The 20,260-nt window shown below is 33.3% G+C and overlaps 2 protein-coding genes and 1 pseudogene across 3 annotated transcripts; 1 reads left to right on the top strand and 2 right to left on the bottom strand.

Annotated features, from left to right (window-relative positions):
• Positions 1–1,121, bottom strand: LOC117911012 (uncharacterized mitochondrial protein AtMg00810-like). The gene is made up of 2 exons (XM_034825180.1): positions 1,067–1,121; positions 1–959 (listed from the first exon to the last, which is right to left on the bottom strand). The coding sequence occupies exons 1-2, from the start codon at positions 1,119–1,121 to the stop codon at positions 1–3; spliced, it is 1,014 nt and encodes a 337-aa protein (XP_034681071.1).
• Positions 1,122–8,255: 7,134 nt separating this feature from the next.
• On the top strand, positions 8,256–12,237 carry LOC117911011 (annotated as a pseudogene).
• A 618-nt stretch (positions 12,238–12,855) lies between these two features.
• Positions 12,856–18,269, bottom strand: LOC117911749 (ABC transporter G family member 11-like). 2 transcript variants are annotated; one of them, XM_034826168.1, is made up of 8 exons: positions 17,899–18,263; positions 15,504–15,583; positions 14,886–15,350; positions 14,694–14,780; positions 14,461–14,586; positions 14,147–14,338; positions 13,921–14,007; positions 12,856–13,651 (listed from the first exon to the last, which is right to left on the bottom strand). In XM_034826168.1, the coding sequence occupies exons 1-8, from the start codon at positions 18,191–18,193 to the stop codon at positions 12,956–12,958; spliced, it is 2,028 nt and encodes a 675-aa protein (XP_034682059.1). In that variant the 5' UTR covers positions 18,194–18,263; the 3' UTR covers positions 12,856–12,955. The 2 variants fall into 2 exon arrangements, with proteins under 2 accessions (XP_034682059.1, XP_034682060.1); XM_034826169.1 differs by lacking the exon at positions 14,694–14,780 and having other exon boundaries at positions 17,899–18,269.
• Positions 18,270–20,260: the final 1,991 nt, after the last annotated feature.

Raw genomic sequence — 20,260 nt, 5'->3', positions numbered from 1 at the left:
TCAGGGTGGACTTTGGTTGACACTGAGTTTGGCACGTATGGTGAGGAATCTGGAGCTGGGAATTTCCTTAGTGAAGACATCTGCTAGCTGATCAGAGGAAGGTACATGATGGGTTTGGATTTGCTTCTGAAGAACTTTTTCTCGAACAAAATAAAGATCAATTTCGATATGCTTAGTCCGAGCATGAAGAACGGGATTAGTCGAGAGGTACACTGTGCTGAGGTTGTCACACCAGATGACCGGAGTTGTGGAGGAAGATATGTTTAATTCTTTGAGGAGAGACTGCAACCAAGAAATTTCAGCAACTAAGGTAGCTACACTTTGATATTCTGCCTCGGTGGAAGACTTAGAGACTGTATGTTGCTTTCGGGAGTGCCAGGAAACCAAGTTTGGACCAAGAAAGAGGTAATATCCTGATGTGAAGTGGCGGTCATCAACATCCGATGCCCAATCTGAATCATAGAACCCTGTTATGTTGAGGTGTGAGTTGAAGCTGTGCTGAAGATGGAGTCCATGGTGAAGAGTGCCAACCAGGTAGTGTAGAATTCTCTTGACAGCCTTCCAATGAGCAGTCAGAGGAGCTTGCATGAATTGGCAAACTCGGTTGACACTATAGGTGATATTTGGCCGTGTGATGGTGGCATATTGGAGGGCACCAACAGTGCTTCTATAGAGTTGAGTGTTGCTGAATGGACCATTTCCAGAGTTGGATAGGGACTGGTTAGATACCATGGGTGTGGGAACTGGCTTGACATGAAGCATCTTGGTTTTTTGAAGTAGATTGGAGATATACTTGGCCTGTGACAAGTGCATTCCAACAGATGTATGCTTGACTTGGATACCCAGAAAGTAATCAATATCTCCAAGATCTTTGAGAGCAAATTGGTTGTTGAGCTGAGTGATCACATGTTGAACAAACTGATCATTGTTGCCGGTGATAAGAATATCATCCACATATACTAGAATGTAAGTGGAGTGAGTAGGTGTGATGTTGATAAATAGGGATTGATCTGATTTAGTGGATGAGAAACCAAGAGTGCCAAGTGCTTGATGTAGCTTTTCAAACCAAGCTCTAAGGGCCTGTTTGAGGTCGTAAAGAGATTTATTGAGCTTGCAGACATAGTTCGGGTTGATAGGGTCGATAAAGCCTTAAGGTTGATGCATGAATATTTCTTCATGTAGGTCGCCATTGAGAAAGGTGTTATTGACATCTAGTTGTCAAACTTTCCATTGTAGATTTAAAGCAATAGTGAGAACAATGCGAATGGTAGTCGGTTTGACGACCAGGCTGAAAGTTTCATTAAAGTCAAATCTAGCAATCTGATGAAAACCCTTAGCAACTAAATGGGCCTTGTATTTGTTTATAGTTCCATCGGGATTCTCCTTGACTTTGAACACCCATTTGCAGCAGATCAATTTACGATCAGTGGGAGGAGGGACAAGATTCCAAGTGTTGTTTCAGAGGAGAGCGAGATATTCATCAGTCATGGCCTGTTTCCAATGGCTAAGTTGGAGGGCTTCAGGGACGGAAGTGGGAGTTGTAGAAATGAGATAGGCCTTTGGTTTAAAGATGCCATTTTTGGATCGAGTGATCGTAGGATGGGTGGGAAAAGGAGAGGCAGAGGATGGTGGAGGGTGTGATGCTACGTTGTGGTTAGAGCTGCCAGGAGATATTGATGGATTGGTTGGAGAAGAGGTTGAACAAGAGGTTGAAGAAGGGAGGACCATTAGTGGGAAAGAGGTTTGACAAGGAAGGGAAGTGGATGAAGAGTTAAAAGAAGAAGTTGTTTGTTTTTGGGACTGCAGCTAGGCAAATGAGAAGGCATGTTCATCAAAGATAACATCACGGGAAATCAATATGTTACCATTAAGGTTGAGACATTTATAGCCATTGTCTATATCTAAGGAATGTGCAGGGAATGGACCTGAATTGCAGCTTGTGGTGGTTGAAGGGCCGGAGGTTGGGGTAGCACATGCAGCCAAAGACTTTGAGCTGAGAATAGGATGGCTTTTGGTGAAAGAGAACTTCTAAGGGAGATTTGTTTTTCAGGACTAGAGTAGGCAATCGATTAATGAGATAAATACTGGTACGAAATGCTTCATCCCAATATTTAAAGGAAGAGAGGCTTGAGCAAGAAGAGCAAGGCCATGTTCAACAATGTGTCGGTGTTTATGTTCAGCAAGTCCATTTTGTTCGTGAGTATAAGGACATGAAATATGGTGGATAATTCCATTGGAGGTAAATGATATTCGCCACCCCAATCAGATTGCACAACTTTGATCTTGTGACCTAGTTGAAGTTCAACTTGAGACTTGAAGTGAAGAAAGACTTGAAATGCTTCCGACTTATGTTTAAGCATATAAATCCAAGTGAATCGGGAGTAGGCATCAATGAAGTGAATATAGTATTGATGTCCATGTAAGGAGGGTGTTGACGCTGGCCCCCATAGGTCAGTATGTATAAGTTCTAAGGGTTTGGTGTAGGAGGATGTTGAATGCAAGAATGGGGACTTATGAATTTTTCCCATGCAACAAGCTGAACAGATAAGAGAGGGAATTTTATTAAGATGAAGGAAATTATATTTATTGAGTACAAGAGAAATGATATGTGAGGAAGGGTGACCAAGTCTATTATGCCACAATACAAAGGGAGATGTAGATGAAGCAGGTACTGTTGGTTCCTTGGACGGGAGAGCTGCAGAAGCAAAGCATGAAGAGTTGAAAGTTTCTGCACTATGAAGAGGGAGTTTCAGCTATGTGTTATCGAACACATATAATCCCTCCTTAAGTTGGTCGTGCATGAGGATTGTCTGGGTGGAAAGAGCCTTAACAAAACAAGAGGTAGGATGAAATTCAAAAAATACATGATTATCAGCAACAAACTTAAAAACACTAAGAAGATTTTTTGTAATTTCTGGTACGTGGAGAAGTTGTTTTAAGGCAAGTGTTTTGGAGGGAATGAATGATGATGAAAATGAGGCGTGGCCAATGTGATGAATAGGGAGACCCTTACCATTTCCCACGAAGACTTTGTCTGATGAAAGAAACTATGATTTGGTCAGGAGATTGTTGAGGTTTGGTGTTAGGTGATGAGTGGCTCCAGAATCCAGGTACCAGTTGTTGTCTTGGATCATTTCTAGTGTTGTTGGTTTTACTGATGAAGATGAGGTTCTTAGGAAAAAAATTTTAGATAGTTGTTGATGAAGATGAACCGTGTTTCCCTATGGACGATTTCCTTGAAGTTGTGAGGGCCCTATGAAAGATTGATCAAATCAGTAGTAGCACTGCATGACAACATGACCAATTCTTCCACAAAGTTGACATTGAGGTTTGTTGTTGCCTTTCTAGGAGCCTCGACCATGGCGTCCTCTTCCTTGTTGAGTGAAGTTCCCACGGAAGTGTTGCATTCCATTTCCAGAATGTGTAGGTGGACGGAAATTTGAGTTTCTGGTACCAACTTTGTAGTTGAAATGTGGAGAACCATTTTGAGTAAAGTGTGGACTATTAATTGTGATGAGATGAGCCAAGCTAGGAGTGGAAAGATCTGCAATCTTGATATTTTTCTCAATACAGCTTTCTTGAGCAAGAAGGGGGGCTTCAATTTGCTCGACTATGTATGGATCAAGTCTGGAATTGATAGAGATGATGAAGGTTTCATAATCTTAAGGGAAACCTTCAAAAATTGCATCTATATGATCTTTGACAGAAATCTTGTGGCCAACCAGAGCAAGAAAATCAACTACATTTATGATTTTAAGGAGGTAATCAGTTATAGACAAGTCTCCCTTATTGGTGTTGTGCAATTGCGTTTTGAATTGAGTTACTTTGGCTCTCACTTGAGTAGCAAAGTATAGTTCAAGGGTTTTCCATACCTGGGCTGAAGTGTCACAATTCACCATACGAGTGAGAAGAGCATCAGATATAGATGCAAGAAGCCAAGACATAATAAGCTGATCTTGTTGTTCCCAATCCTAGAACTTGGGATTTACATGATTTTGGGTTTCATCGTCTGAGGAGAGAAACTCAAAGGGTAGAACTGAAGTTCCAGAAAGGAAGTGTTGCAGCTTATGGCTTCTTAATGTGGTGAGTATCTGTTTTCGCCAAACCAGAAAGTTGTGATTGTCCAATTTGGATGAGACTGGATGGGGAAAGGAAACTGCGAGAAAACTGGTGGTTCTTGAGGTTTCTTCCATGGTGGATAATTAAGCTAAAGCCTGCTCTGATACCATGTTCGAAGAAATGGAGTAACAGAAACGATTAGAAGAAGAGTAAGAGAAAAACAGAGTAATATTTCTTGCTCTTATTTCTCAATTGTAAAGTCATTACACTTCTGTAGTTTTTATGAAGGGGTCAATAGCCAATTTTGCAGGTTTATACGACTCTTAAAACATCAATTACTGTTAATCCGCTGACTATCTCAAAGGCACGTGTGTTGATTTTCATTAATAGCCATCTAATTAGTTGGTTGGCTTTGTCCCGCCATGAATGGATTTTCGTCCACAACAAAAACTTTGGGACAGTAAGCATCCATACAGGTTGTGAATTTAAAATCCTAGGTTTTATTAAAACCTATTTTATAATATTTTGTAAAGTGAAGATCTATTAGAAAAGTGGAAATGTTTTTTCTGTTTTTTATATTTTTAAATGTATTTTAAAAATAAATTTTATGTTTAGTACTTTATTTTTAATTATTTTTTAAATAATAATAAGAAAATAAGTGTAAATAATTTAAAAATATTATTTTAAAATATCATGTTTTTTTATTTTAAAAATATAAAACAATTTTTTTGTTAAATATGTTTTTTATTTGTTTTTTATTAAAAAAAAAAATTAAAAAATTGCTTTTAAAATAATTTCAAAACAAGACTTTAGAGTTTGTTTTATAATGTTTTCAAAGAGCACTTCTATTTTTAAATGTGTTTTTAAAGAAAAATCATTTATTTGATAAAATTTAGAAAATATTTTATAAAAAATTGAAAAATATGCTTGTGTGGAAATACTTTAGTAAATGGTTATCATAAAAACACTTCTCAAAAAACACTTGCAAGAGAAAAACCGTCAAACTCATTAGAGGCGGCTAAGCACCCAATTTCCTTGATATACATATGTCCATGAAGCCTATAAATTAATAAGGGAAAATTGTGTTTTGGGCTTAGCTGGGCCCAAAAATTAATGTATAGTCTATACAAGTTTCATATTTAAGCCCAACACCCAATGAAATAGTGGAAATTGAGAGTAAGGATATTGTCTTTAAAAAATCCCTAAAATACCCTTGACTATTAAATGAAAAAGCTAACCAATCACCTCACCTTTCTCATTCTCTCTTTGACTCTTTTGCCCTTCTCTCACTTATTTAATAGTGGAACCAACTTGAATCATTTTTCTTCATCAAATATGAAAGATGGTTAAAAATTATTATTACCAAATGTATTTTTGAAGTAAATAACTTTTAAATACCTTATCAAATATTATTCTTTTTTTTAAACTTACATAATATATAATAAATATCATTCTTTATTTCAAACCTATATTATTTCTTATATATATTAAATAATTTTTAAACAACTCCTAAAATATTAGTATTATTTGTTTACTCTAACTTGTAAATTAGATATTATCAAATATTATATTTTTTCAAATTTATAGAACATATAATAAATACTTTTTAAATACCTCATAAAATATTATTAATTTTTTTTTCTAACTTGCAAATTAGACACATGGTGTTTATTATTTTTTTGAATATAATGTAAATACTCACATGCATATATATATATAATATTAATCAAGAAGACAATATTTATAAGACTAATTTACCAACCTTCCAATAATTTTGAAAATGTAAATAGAGTAATTGACCGAATTAAAGTCTTCAAAAATATTCAAAATTTCTCCATTCCAAAATTACCTAATTGCTCTCCACACTAATCCTAAATATTTTTGAATAAAGATTTAAATATTTAAAACCATTAAAATAAATACTTTCTTATTAAAGCAATTTTTTCAAAGTAATAAGATAAAAATCATGAAATCTTCAAAACTATAATTACAACAAATATTTTTAACTTTAAAACTAATTTCATAATTTAAATTAATGATTTTTAAAAATAAAAATGTTATAAAAATAATTTATTTTTATTTTTAATGCCATTTAAATATGATTTTTTTAATCTCTATTGATAACAATGAAATTATATTTACAATGGCAAAATAGTAAAAATATATATTTTATTTAGTTTACTTATAATGAACAATTCAAACATGATTGATTTTAATTTTATTTCCTATGTGTTAATTTTTGTAGAGAATGTCTTAATGACATAGTTTGGTAAAAAAAGAAAAACAAAATTATCAATAATCGTCTTAATGTCAAATTCAAGTTATTTAAAAATCGTATAAAACCTATTAGAAGCCTTGTACTCCCTTGTACACTTAGCACATTTCCCTTGTACAGTTAGTGTAATATCCTTGTACAGTTAGTGTAATACCCTTATACAATGAAACAAATTTCATATATCTCCTAATTTATATATCCATGTAGGTGTATTAATCATATTTTCAATGGTTTGGTTGAGAAAATGGTGGATGACTTAGGGTCAATTTTTTTCCCCAAATATCATTATTGGGAAAAATATTAGAATTTTCATGTAAGAGTTAAATAAAATGCATGACATAGGTGTACAATCATTGGATGACAAGGAAAATAAAAAAGTAGTTTAGAATCAATTAAAATCATTCACAAAGGGTAATATTATACACCTTTGTACAATTAGTACATTTTCCTTGTACAGTTAGTGTAATACCCTTGTACAATAACACAAATTTTATATCCCTCCTAAGTTATGTGTCCACGTAGGAGTGTTTAACCATATTTTCAATGATTTAGTTGAGAAGATGGTAGATGATTTAAGGTCAAAATTTTTTTTCTCCAAATATTATTATTATGGAAAATATTGGAATTTCCATGCGGGAATTAAATAAAGTGCATGGCATATATGTACAATTCATGAGTGATAAAAAAAATAAAGGAATGACTCATAATCGATTATAATATTTCACAAAGGGTAGTCTTGTACACCTTTGTACACTTAGTACACTTCCCTTATACAGTTAGTGTAATACAATTGTACAGTGACGCAATAAATAAATAAATAAAATTTATTATTTTTTTATTTTCATATAAAAAAAATAGTACTAAACAAGGTTTTCAATTTCATTTAAAAAATAGTTTTCATTTTTTAATTAAAAATATTTTCAAAAAGAGACAATATAGAAAATAAAAATTATTTTTAAAAATAAAAAATAAAAATTAGAAAAATATTTTAAAACCAAACTCAAATATAATCTATATAATTTTTAACTACTTGTTTTCATCTAAAATAAGTAAATATACCTTTCAACCCTTTTATATAAGAAAAATTCAATCTCTACTATGTATTGATATAATCCACTTCTAAAGTTCGATCATATGAAAACATTTTAATTGAATAGTTAAAATAAAAACTTTCCATCCATCCTCTTTCTTTCTTTTTCTTTTTCTTATTTTAATAAATTTTCAATTAATTCAAATCATTAAAATAAATCCTTAATAAACAAATTTGTAACATTTCATATAACTTATTACTAAAAGTCATGTTCAAAAAGTTATTAAAATAAGGAAGAAAGAAGATTAAAAAAAAATAAACATTTTATTTTATAATAGTAAAAAAAAAACTTTAAAATACTTTTTAATATAAAAAATTTAAAATAGTGAATATATTTATTTTAAATAGTATTTTAATCATTAAATTATTTACTTCTAAAATATAAAAGATAAAAATAAATATAAAATGTAATTTTTATTTATTTAAATAATATTTTTTAGAAAGTATTTTCCAAAATAGTCTTTGAATCATTAATATAATTTTTGTTTATTTATAATTTAAAAATAAAAAAATAATTTTTATTTTTCAATTATTTATAAAAGAGTTTAAAAAAATAATGAAAAATCCAAAAATAGTTAAATAAGAAAGAATAATGGTATATGAAGAGTGATAGAATAAAGATAAAAATGAGTCAAATGGGTATTTTTGTCTATTCCGATCTCATATCCTTGAAATCAATTATAGGTGTTTGAAGGACTCTTTATTAATTACCAAAGCCAAATGGGTCTAAAGCCCAATTCTCCCAATTAATAATATGGGCTTAGTCTCACCTCATGAGACTGACAAAGAAAAATCACTAACACTTGCTCTAGCCATCTTTCTTTGATTACCATGGCTTCTGCAGTACAACCTAGTAGTGTTAGTGGCTTTGAAATATGCCATGACTCAGCCTCTTTGCAAACTCATAAGCCCATAACCAGGAGGCCCCTAGAGATGGAAACTGTTCCAAGGCCAAACCCTAGGGAGGAGGGTGGTATTTTCTTGACATGGGAGGATCTGTGGGTGACGGTTTCCGACAGAAAAGGTGGCAGCAGACCCATCCTCCAAGGCCTTGCCGGTTGTGCCAGGCCAGGCAAGGTCTTGGCTATAATGGGTCCTTCTGGTTGTGGCAAGTTCACACTTCTTGATGCATTAGCAGGTGATCTACTCTTTTTGGCTCCAACAAAATCATGAATTCTTCCTAAGAATGAAATATTTCTTGAATCACTGGTTATGTATGGTTCAATACCTTGTCTAAGGCTTTGAGAAAGTTTCATTGTAAGTGTATTAATTGTTAAATTTTTTATGTTTATGAAAGAATTCCCTCTTCTTAAAACTTCAAAACTAATTACTAATAAGTTTTACTTTCGTAAATTAATGACTAATAATTTTACTTTTATAACTACTTATTCACTAATAATTTTTCGATATTTAGAATTCGATGTGGTAGTGTTTGTAAAACAATTAGGTGTTTAGAAAATTATAGAAAATGTGAAAAATTATTTATAGTATTAAAAAGTTACTTATAGTGTTTGTTGGGAAAATACTTGATAAGTGATTCTCTTAAAATTAAAATACTTCTATTAATAATACTTTGAATAAAATACAACCAAACACATCATTAGATCTTGTTCATGAATGGTTTTAGAAGGGGATTGTTTATGGGTGATTGATTTTAGAAAGAATTTTTTTTTTTGGTTGGGGAGGCAAAATTAGGTCTTTATTAAAATTTTCAAAGCCTAGAAAATAATTTAAAATGGTCATTCACCAGTTAATAAATATTTTTTTCCAAAATCATTTTTTTTAATATCAAAACAACAAAGGATTGTCCTTGAAAATGTTTTTAATAAAATTATTATTGATAAAAGATCACTTTCAAACCACTTATATAAATAAAGGAGAATTGTGTTTTCAATCCCGTTACACTTTATAATTGAGGTAAGGTTCGAACCTTTACTTGATAACGATGAGTGACAATAGAGGCCACTCATTGTTAGTTTTGAGTGCCGACTTTTCCTTTAAATTAAATACCCCTCTTCCAACTAGTCATGTACCAAAGAGAAGAAAAAGGTTGAACAAGGAAGTCTTCAGGCAGGGTAGCATATTAATTTTCTTTCTTTAAATATTGTACAGATGTTTTCATTCTTCCCTTCCTTCCCAGGTCTTGAAAATGAGATTTTGGCACAAAACTAATTTCTTGGAAAAAATAATTATAAACCTGCGTTATTTTTAAGTTAAAAGTATTCATTGATCGTGATTTTTTAAGTCCTGAGAAAAAGAAAATTTGAAAATTCTTTAGGCACTACTGAAGTAAAAGCAAAATCACATAGTAAAAGCATAAGTTGAATTTTTGTTGCAGGAAGATTAGGATCGAGCACGAGCCAGAGCGGAATCATACTAGTCAATGGTCATAAACAGGCACTGGCTTATGGAACATCGGTATGCATGAATCATCTAAATATGGAGGTCACAGGAGTGATCCTGATTAGTATTCTATAAACTACGACCTCTTTCAATATCCTAATCTTCCTTTTCTTTTTTATATGACCAACTTAGGTTTATGTGACTCAAGACGATGCCTTATTCACAACTTTAACTGTTGGAGAAGCCGTAAACTATTCTGCTCAGCTCCAATTGCCAGACTCCATGCCAAGATCGGAGAAGAAGGAGAGAGCAGAAACCACTATAAGAGAAATGGGTTTGCAAGATGCCATAAACACAAGAATAGGAGGTTGGGGTATTAAGGGCATTAGTGGGGGGCAAAAGAGGAGAGTCAGCATTTGCATAGAGATCTTAACACAGCCCAAGCTTCTCTTCCTTGATGAACCAACAAGCGGGCTTGGCAGTGCGGCTTCATACTATGTCATGAGCAGAATCGCAGGCCTTGATCAGCTCCATGGAAGGACTATCATTACATCCATTCATCAGCCCAGCAGTGAAGTATTTGCCCTCTTTGACAATCTTTGTCTTCTTTCTTCTGGTAGAACAGTATACTTTGGTGCAGGCAAATGAGGTATGTACACAAATTTTTGAAGGCTGTATTGAGCATATTGTTCAGAACTTCAATAGTAGTTAATGTACCACTCTGACTTAAATTTTAAATGCAGTTCTTCTCTTCAAATGGTTTCTCATGTCCAACACTTCAAAACCCACCAGATCACTTCCTCAAGACCATAAACAAAGATTTTGAAGAGGTAAAATTTCTTGTGTCCAAATTCCTTTCTCATAACAGTATTGAGTTCCCTTAGAAATTTAGTGAGATCATTTACTTCCCATTATTACCAGGATATTGAGCAAGGTTTCAGTGGAAAGCAATCCAAGGAAGAAGCAATAGATATCCTTATTAAGGCATACAAATCATCTGGTAGTTACTAAAAAGTTCAAACACAGGTTGCTGAAATATGTAAGCAGGTGATTCAAGTACACTCATTGCTCTCCTTGCATTCTAAATAAAATTACTTAGAAATTAAAGGCAGTGACCTGGGTTTTCCAGGAAGGTGGAGCCTTGCAGAAGAAGAGAAGCCATGCTGGCTTAATTAACCAGTGCCTTGTTCTTACAAGAAGATCTTGCGTGAACCTGTATCGTGATCTAGGCTACTGGTTGCGCCTAGCTATCTATATCACGTTGGCTTTTGCGCTGGGAACCATCTTTTATGACCTAGGCTTTACTAGCAGCTCAATTCAGGTAAAAGAGGCCATAGAGAATAATCTATAGCACAATTATAGAATGAAAATCTAAAACTTTGTAGCTTTGATTTCTCCTTTTTCTTAGCTTCGATTTGTCACTTTTTCCTTTTTTTGTTGTTTTTGTTTTGGGGTTTTCAGGATAGATGTGCAATGCTCGTGTATATAGCGTCATTCCTAACTTTCATGAGCATTGGTGGATTCCCTTCTTTTGTGGAGGACATGAAGGTATCCTTTTTCGTTTTCTTTCGGTTGGTCTTCCCTTCACATACAGACACATACTTCATCTCGCTAAGCAGTAAGTTTTTTGTTGAAATGAACATAATTATCCATTTTTTTCCACATAATTCCAGGTTTTAGGACGTGAAAGGCTAAACGGACATTATGGGTCAAACGCATTCGTTGTTGGAAACACACAGTCTTCTGTACCATACTTGCTACTGATTTCTCTGATTCCGGGGGGTGATTGTTTATTATCTTACTGGACTTCAGAAAGGATTTGACCACTTCATATACTTTAGTATGGTGCTTTTTACCTGTATGGTGTTGGTAGAAAGCCTTATGATGATTGTGGCGAGCATTGTTCCCAATTTCCTCCTGGGCATAATAACAGGTGCGGGAATTCAAGGGTTAATGATATTGGGTGGTGGTTTTTTCCGATTTCCGGATGATCTTCCAAAGCCATTTTGGAGATACCCATTATACTACTTCTCCTTCAACAAGTATGCTTACCAAGGGCTGTACAAGAATGAGTTCAAAGGACTAACATTTTGTAATGATGAAGCTGGAGAGCCACCCATCATTTCTGGTGAAGAAATTTTGAGAAAGACATGGCTAAGTGGAAATGGGATACTCAAAGTGGGTTGATCTTGCCATCTTGTTAGGAATGGTAGCTTTGTATCGAATTTTGTTCTTAACTATTATCAAGACAACCGAAAAGGTAATCCCACTTGTTAAGGCATTCATGTCAAGGCCTCCCAAGCACTCAAATCAGATAATGGCAAATATCTCCGCTACACCTTCTGCTACACCTTTACATGGAGCGAGACTGTTACTTAATATTGATGCCTGTTATATGGTATATATATTAGAAAGCACTGGTGATCGATGTACTTCTATCAATGCTTCTTGTTGTAATTAGAGAAATAGTAATGTTGTTCAAGAGTATATCAGAGAGCAATGCTGATTAGTGTATTTCTGTAATTCTCCCTGTTGAAAGAGAAATAGGGGTATGTGTAATGTACTCTACTTAGCTCATGCTTCAAATCTGAGTTGATTGAGAATGCTCTACTTTTCAAAGGTGGAATAAATTTTTTTCAGGTTTTCAATCCTCTAAAAGTATACAACTACCCAATTTATGATTTAACATGGGTTGGGATTAAGAAAGAAAGATTTGTCATGTCAAGGATTCGAAAACTACCAGTCTAGAGTGGACCTTCCAATGCACGCCTATTTGGATTGAAGAAGTGCCAATGAGAAAAGTCTCCCCATTGAAGTTGTCACTGTGAATATGCTGGTGGAACTTTTTAGCATCTAAGCTACCACTTTTTTAAGTATAGTTGTTTTGTCAAAGAGGGATTCCACTGTTCTTTCCTTCAATTTTAATTCTTCATTTTATTATAACTTGGATCATTGTCTTGGTACTAGACATTGTCTTGGGTTTGATCTCCCATATATATAGGTCAATTTATTTTGAATCTCCGCACACATGAGTTTCTTATATCATTAATGGTCATGAAAATAAAACTCAACTTTGAAGCATGAAAAATTAGTAGAGGGTCTTAATTATTATTCACTTTCAACAAGTAGCATCACTAGAAATACATTCACTACAGCTTTCTAATACAGACATTGATGGAACTAGTCAGTTATATGCTTGCTCCATGTAATGGTGTAGCAGAAGGTGTAGCAAAGGGATTCGCCATCACCTGCTTTGTTTGCTTGGGAGGCCTTGACATAAAAGCCTTAACTGTGGGGATTACCTTTTCAGTTGTCTTGATAATAATGAAGAACAGGAATCTGTATAAAACTACCATTCCAATCAAGATGGAAAGGTCAACCCACTTAGAATAAGCCATTTCCATTTGCCATGTCTCTCTCAAAACTTCTTCACCAGTAACGCGTGGTCCTCCAGCTATATTGCTAGGAAATGTAAGTCCTAGGAACTCATTCTTGTACAATCCTTGGTACGCATACCTATTGAAAGAGATGTAGTATAACGGGTATCTCCAGAACACATTAGGAAGATCATTGGGCAATCGGAAAAACCCACCACCCAGTATCAGTAGCCCTTGAATGCCGGCACCAGTTATTATGCCCATGAGGAAATTGGGGACTACACTTGCGACAATCATCATAAGGCTTTCAACCAACATCATACAAGTGAAAAGAACCAAAGCATAGTAAATGAAGTGTGCATATTCTTTCTGAAGCCCAGTAAGGAAATAAGCAATTGCACCCGGAATAAGAGAAATCACTAGCAAGTATGGTACTGAAGAAAGTGTGTTTCCAACGACAAATGAGCTCGACCCATAATGCCCATTTAATCTCTCACGTCCAAAAACCTGGATTTATATGGGGAACACAAAAAATAAACTTATGCTTAGTAAAAGAAGTACCATAAACTATCAATTTTTCTAAAGAGATACCAAAAAATTCGTAGGCTTGAACCCATGACTTCCCGTTAAACCAAGTTCTAATATCAAGTTGAACTACCAATTTTCCTAAAAACTTAAGTATGTAGGATTTGAGTTCAATATACATATTATGTTCCTTTACAAGAACTTCATTGAAGAAAACCCAAAGACATTACAATAATAATAGTGATCAGTACCTTCATGTCCTCCACAAAAGAAGGGAATCCACCAATACTCATGAAAGTCAAGAATGAAGCTACATACATGAGCATTGCACCTCGATCCTAAAAGAAAAAAAAAACAAAAATATTAAAAACCACGAAGATCAATTTTAGGTTCTCATGTTGCAATACTTTGAATGATGAAACTATATCTTGCTCCCTATTGGAGCTATAGGAATCTCTATATATGAGTATTTCTCACCTTTATGGAACTATTACTATAGCCAACGTTGTGAAAAATGGTGCCCAGGGCTACAGTCAATGCGACATAGATTGCTAGGCGCAACCAGTAGTAGCCTAAATCCCGATACATGTTCACGAAAGATCTTCTTGTAAGAACAAGACACTGGTTAAGGAAGCTAGCATGGCTTCTCTTCTTCAAGGCTCCACCATCCTGGAAATTCATGTCACAGTCTTTAACTTCTAAAAAGGCACTTCGATATATTGTGTAACATAAACAATGAGTTCAATTTCTTCTAAGAATTTAAAGCATTCATTTACTGTACAGTTGCTTACCTGTTTATATATTTCAGAAACCTGTGTTTGAACTTGCTGGAAATTATCAGATGATTTATATGCTTTCGTAAGAATATCAATTGCTTCCTCTTTTGATTTCTTACCCCCGAAGCCTTGCTCAATGTCCTGGTAACAACAGCTAAACCATTTCACTAATTCTCCAAGGGGATTCAATATAAAGAATTGAAAGATACCGCTATGAAAAAGGAATTTGGAAAATCATGAGATTTTACCTCTTCAAAATCTTTGTTTATTGTTTTGAGGAAGTGATCTGATGGGTTTTGATGAGTAGGGCAAGGGAAACCATTTGAAGAGAAAAACTGCATTGAATTGAAGTTGGAGTGATCAGTGATCAGTGATCAGTGATATATTACTAATTCCAGTTCTAAAATAATGAATGGAACCCTCCAAAACTTTATGCATACCTCATCTGCCGCATGAGCTGGACCAAAGTAAACTGTTCTACCTGAAGACAGAAGGCAAAGATTATCGAAGAGGGCAAAGACTTCACTGCTGGGCTGGTGAATAGATGTTATGATGGTCCTTCCTTGTTGTCGATCAAGGCGTGCAATTCTGCTCATGACATAGTATGAAGCAGCACTATCAAGCCCACTTGTTGGCTCATCAAGGAAGAGAAGCTTGGGGTGTGTGAGGATCTCTATGCAAATGCTGACTCTCCTCTTTTGCCCACCACTAATGCCTTTAACACCCCACCCTCCTATTCTTGTGTTTATGGCATCTTGCAGGCCCATTTCTCTTATGGTCATGTCTGCCCTCTCCTTCTTCTCTGATTTCGACATGGAGTCTGGCAATTGGAGCAGAGCTGAGTAGTACACAGCTTCTCCAACCGTTAAAGTGGTGATCAAGGTGTCATCTTGAGTCACATATGCCTAAGTTGACCATAAAAAAATAAACTAACATTACTAAATTGCAAAGGGCTAGTACCATGCTTTTTGAAATCTAGTTGATGTAATTAATTTCATTGGCATGAGTCTAAGGAAAAGTTAATTATTTTTATTGGCCTTTAGATGATTCATACATACCGATGTGCCATAAGACAGTGCTTGTTTATGACCATTAACTAGTATGATCCCACTCTGGCTTGTGTTGGACCCTAATCTTCCTGCCAAAAAAAAAAAGGGGGTCAAGTTATGCTTTTATCATGGGATTATTCCAAGATTTTTTCCTCCAGAATTTGGAAGCAAATTTGGCAGAAAAAGCCAAGGAATGGCTGTTTTGAAAAGTCCTCCACATACCCAAATGCCTGATAGCATTATGTAATCACCTAGTCTTTACTCAGCTTCAGCCAAGTATCCATATCAAGTAATTTTGGGGTCTCACCAATTATTTACAGTAGTATATACAAAGAAAAAAAAAATGGAGACAGTAGGGAAGCTAGAGATAAATTTAGGGAATTTAATGAGTGAAAATGAAGGAATTGATGGCATCCCACAAGAGTAATGAACTTTTATTTTTCTTTTTGATCAGACTGTTTCCACTGCAGAAATTGTACACACCCGCTAATACTGGTGTCCAGGCAATAATTAACATGAACATTAAAACCCAGGTGTGACCCCATCTTCATATTCACTTCTAGTCAACAACATGGTACAACATACTATTTATATGTGGCACCACACTTGTGGCTCCACTTTCAACATTCATGGCTCCTGCATTAATTGTTGTCACTTTTCAAGAGCAAGATTAAGCAAAAGAAAAAGACCTACTTCCAGGAGCATGAACCTAGGGGTCGCAACTCATGTAGGTGCATGAATTTAGGGGTCATGGCAACTTGTATTGGTGGGTGGTGTCTTTGTCCAACCAAAAGTTAGGTATTACACTATGTAAATTAATTCAAATCCATGACGAAACAAATATTAATTATATTAAAAATATAGACTCAAATACAATTTAATTATCAAATGGATAATACGTGGTATGACTTTTAACTCATTTAATACTTTTAATTTATTTAATAATTAAGTCATTTTATTTAATATTTAGTTGAATTAGATCTTGTGTAAGAGAGTATTATTTGTCTTTTTAGTTTTTGGTTAAAAGCAATTTATTTTTAGATTTTAAGTTGTTTGATTTTTTATTTTTTTATGACTTATTATAAATAAAAAATGTTAAATTTTTTATTTTTTTAAATAAAAATAATAATATATTGTTTTTTCTTTATTTTTTTATGTTTAATAAAAATAAAATATTATAAAAATAAATCATTTAATACTTAATACTATTAAGCACTGTTTAGTTTTAAGTTCTATTTAAAATTAAGTAAAAAAAATAAACACTACCTAAGTTTATATAACAATTAATATTTCAATCAAACATGTTAACTACTCAATTAATTTTTTTATTTAAAAATTAATTCAAAATGAATTGAGTTAAATAATTTAAAGTTATAATTACATGCATTAATAGGATTATTAAATGGGTTTATTCGAGCTAAATTAGCATTATACAAGTTGGTAAAAACACTATTTATAAAATGGGTTAACCAATTCAACACGAATTTGACCTAAACCTAATTATACTCAAATTAATCCCACAAAAAATATAATTGGGTTCAAGTTGATAAATTATATTAAATTTTATTGCCCTTACACTTGCTCATAAAAGATAATGAAAAAAAAGTAGCGTTTATAAATAAAAATTAAGATATTTGTTTGCATACGTTTCAATTGAAATCTTAAAGGAAAAAGTCATACCTAATTAATAATGGGAATATAGATGCTTATACGACACATTTTGTTGTGAGAAACGAGGAGAAAGAATACAAAGTTCAACACATAGCAATAAAAAGCATATGAAACATATGTTGAAAAGAGGAAGTGGGACTGATGCTTGGGGCCTATTATTATGCTTAGTTACGTCTGTGAATCTACTTTTTCAGCAATGTTGAAAGTTTTGAAAGAATATTCTCAATGCTAATATTACCCTAGATCGTAATTTCATAAAGCAGCGTTTGGCAAAAATTAAAAAATATTATTAACAAGTTTAAAAAATATTTATAAGGTTTAACAAAGAAATGTTTAATTGACGATTTTTTAAAAAATATTTAAAAAATTAAACATTTCTATTAAAAATATTAAAAAAAAAAATTGTTCAACTAGATTTGAGAGTAATTTTTTTTATGCATTTAACAAAATTTAAAAACTATTTTTATAAAATTAAACAATTACACTTGACATGTGACTCTCCTGACGTGGTTTACAAAGAAATCACTTTAACTAAAAAAAACTTTGAATAGAAATTCATTTGAACACTCACACACCCACAATTCAAGTTCTAAACAGTTTAGAGAACAATTTATTTCAACAAATGCCTCATTCTAAGCATTAGATGCACATCTTTGTAAAATTTTCCTGACTACAACACATGAATCTTCAGAAAAAAGAAAGAAAGAAAGAAAGAAAGAAAGAAAGAAATCACCTGCCAATGCATCAAGAAGAGTGGACTTGCCACAGCCAGAAGGACCCATTATAGCCAGGACTTCGCCAGGCCTGGCATAGCCGGTAAGACCCTGAAGGATCGATCTGCTGCCACTTTTTCCATTGGAAACTGTCACCCACAGATCCTCCCATGTCAAGAAAACACCTCCGTCCTCACCATCCCTACCTACAACTTCTCTAGGCTTCCTGGTTTTGGGGTTATGGCTTTGCATAGACGCTGAATCATACTCGATTTCAAAACGACTATGGCTAGATTGCAAGGCAGAAGCCGCCATGCTATTGGATGATAGATAGCTAGAGGCTCAGTTTGATTACTTGGCATGCAGTCTCAAGAACCTAAAATCCGGTATTTATAGGCTCCATCAGGACATGATTATCAAGAATATTGTGAATGTATGAGCTGAGTCTCCCTTTGCATGTGGTATTCGCAATATTGAGTGTGGACGGTCCAAACATGATTCACATGTTTGACCATCCGTCTATGATGATGTCAATTAGCTCACGTCCTTGTATGCCCCTCGCTAGCCTTGAGATTTGTCCTCATAGCCACATGATTATTAACTGTGTTCACACATCAAAATCTGAGTGGATATACATGCACATCTCGGTTATTAATCGTCTAATATTTAACCGTGGCCACTCCTTTTCTGAATAATTCATGCCTGCTTTGGTGTTGGAGACCACAAACAGGGTTGTTGCAAGCCTTCAACCTAACGTTGAAGGTAGAAAAATGAATAATTAATCGATGCTAATCAACTGTAAATAGAGTCTAGTCCTTGGTCAGCCAAATGGGATAAGCTTATCCCCAGGCAGGTTGGTCGAGTGAATAGAGAACCACATGTGTCTCTATTCCTAACTTGATGGCCTACAACTGGTAGAAAACAAGGTGGTAAGGACAGCAACTTTCCATTCGAAGTGAATAGTACAAGACCCGAGTTAAAGGTAGCAAATTTTGGATTTTAATTTGATAAATTTAGGGTAAATTAAAAAATTATTTGTAAAAAGTGATAGTTCAAAAAATGTTGATAAAATTACAACACTTTATACCAAACGCCACATCACAACATGTCTTACAGGCCCGATTGCAGTGTATAATTGTGATTTGTCTTAAAGTCGTGTTTCCAAAAATCAATCCTTATTTCCAACACCTTTCAGTTGTAATACGATTTAAGGCCTTTTTTTTTTTTTTTTTTTTTTTTTTTTGTATTTTCCTTCTTGGTATTATTGGTATTTCTTTTTTGTGGTCTTCCGCTGCATCACTAGTCATGTAGAAGCCACCCCACTGATGGTTGTTTCTCAGGTTTGTTCGATCTCTATCATATTAAATTTTTCTGGGAAATATCCCATCTTCTGAAGCAATTTTCCACATTGACTCTGGGACCACTACAGTACTGTTTTCACATGTAAAATTTAAATTCGTCATTTCCACACTTCAATTTCAATCTTTCATTAAATCAAGTTAGGTTAATTTGAAAACAATGGATGAATTGGCATATATGTGCTTTAAAGGGAAAAACAAAAAAAAGAAAACAAAAAACAAAAAAAAAATTGTTGAAGTCCAACCCCTTATTCACACTATTTGAATATTAACCAAAATATATTAAATTTATTTATTTTATTTTTTATTACCAAAAGCTTTGGGGAAAAGTGAGGCTTGCCTCACTAATTTGAAAATATATAAAAAAAAATTAATTTTATAAATCGGTTTTATCTTCGCCCATTTAAAAATATTTTAAAATATATGTATTTTTTCATTAGTTGGACAATTATTGCTTGAAATGACCCTTTTACTTGATAATATTAAACAAAATTATCAAACAATTAATTTATCCTTTTAATTTAATGAAAGTATCTTACAAATAAATATAAATAATTCTAGAAAAAATCTCCAAAATCCTCAAATGATGTTAAAGATAAATAAAATCATTTCTAATCTTCTAATTAATAATGATTTTATATTTCATAATATATAAATTCCCTTTAAAATTTAAAATTAAATTAAAACTAAAAAAAATAAGTATTGACTTTCATTTTGTAAAGTACACTAGTTGAAAATATAGATGTCGATAAATGAAAATATAATGAGTCAATATTTTATTTTTAAAACTTTTATGTTTTTCGATTTTAATTGTATTTAATTTTTAACTATTTTAGTTTTAACTGTATTTTAAATTTTTTAAATTTCTTATTTTATTGTTATTGAATATTAATAAGGATGTTTGTTTCTAGAGAGAGGAAAAAAGTCCTAACTCAGGTGTCACAGTTTAAAAAAAAAAAAAGAACTAAAAGGGATGGTTCTTAACAATTAAGGTGTTTACTTGTTAATTAGTATTATTATTATG

This window comes from Vitis riparia, chromosome 3, assembly GCF_004353265.1.
Source record: "Vitis riparia cultivar Riparia Gloire de Montpellier isolate 1030 chromosome 3, EGFV_Vit.rip_1.0, whole genome shotgun sequence".
Lineage (NCBI taxonomy): Eukaryota > Viridiplantae > Streptophyta > Magnoliopsida > Vitales > Vitaceae > Vitis > Vitis riparia.
This window is presented reverse-complemented; position numbering and strand designations above follow the sequence as displayed.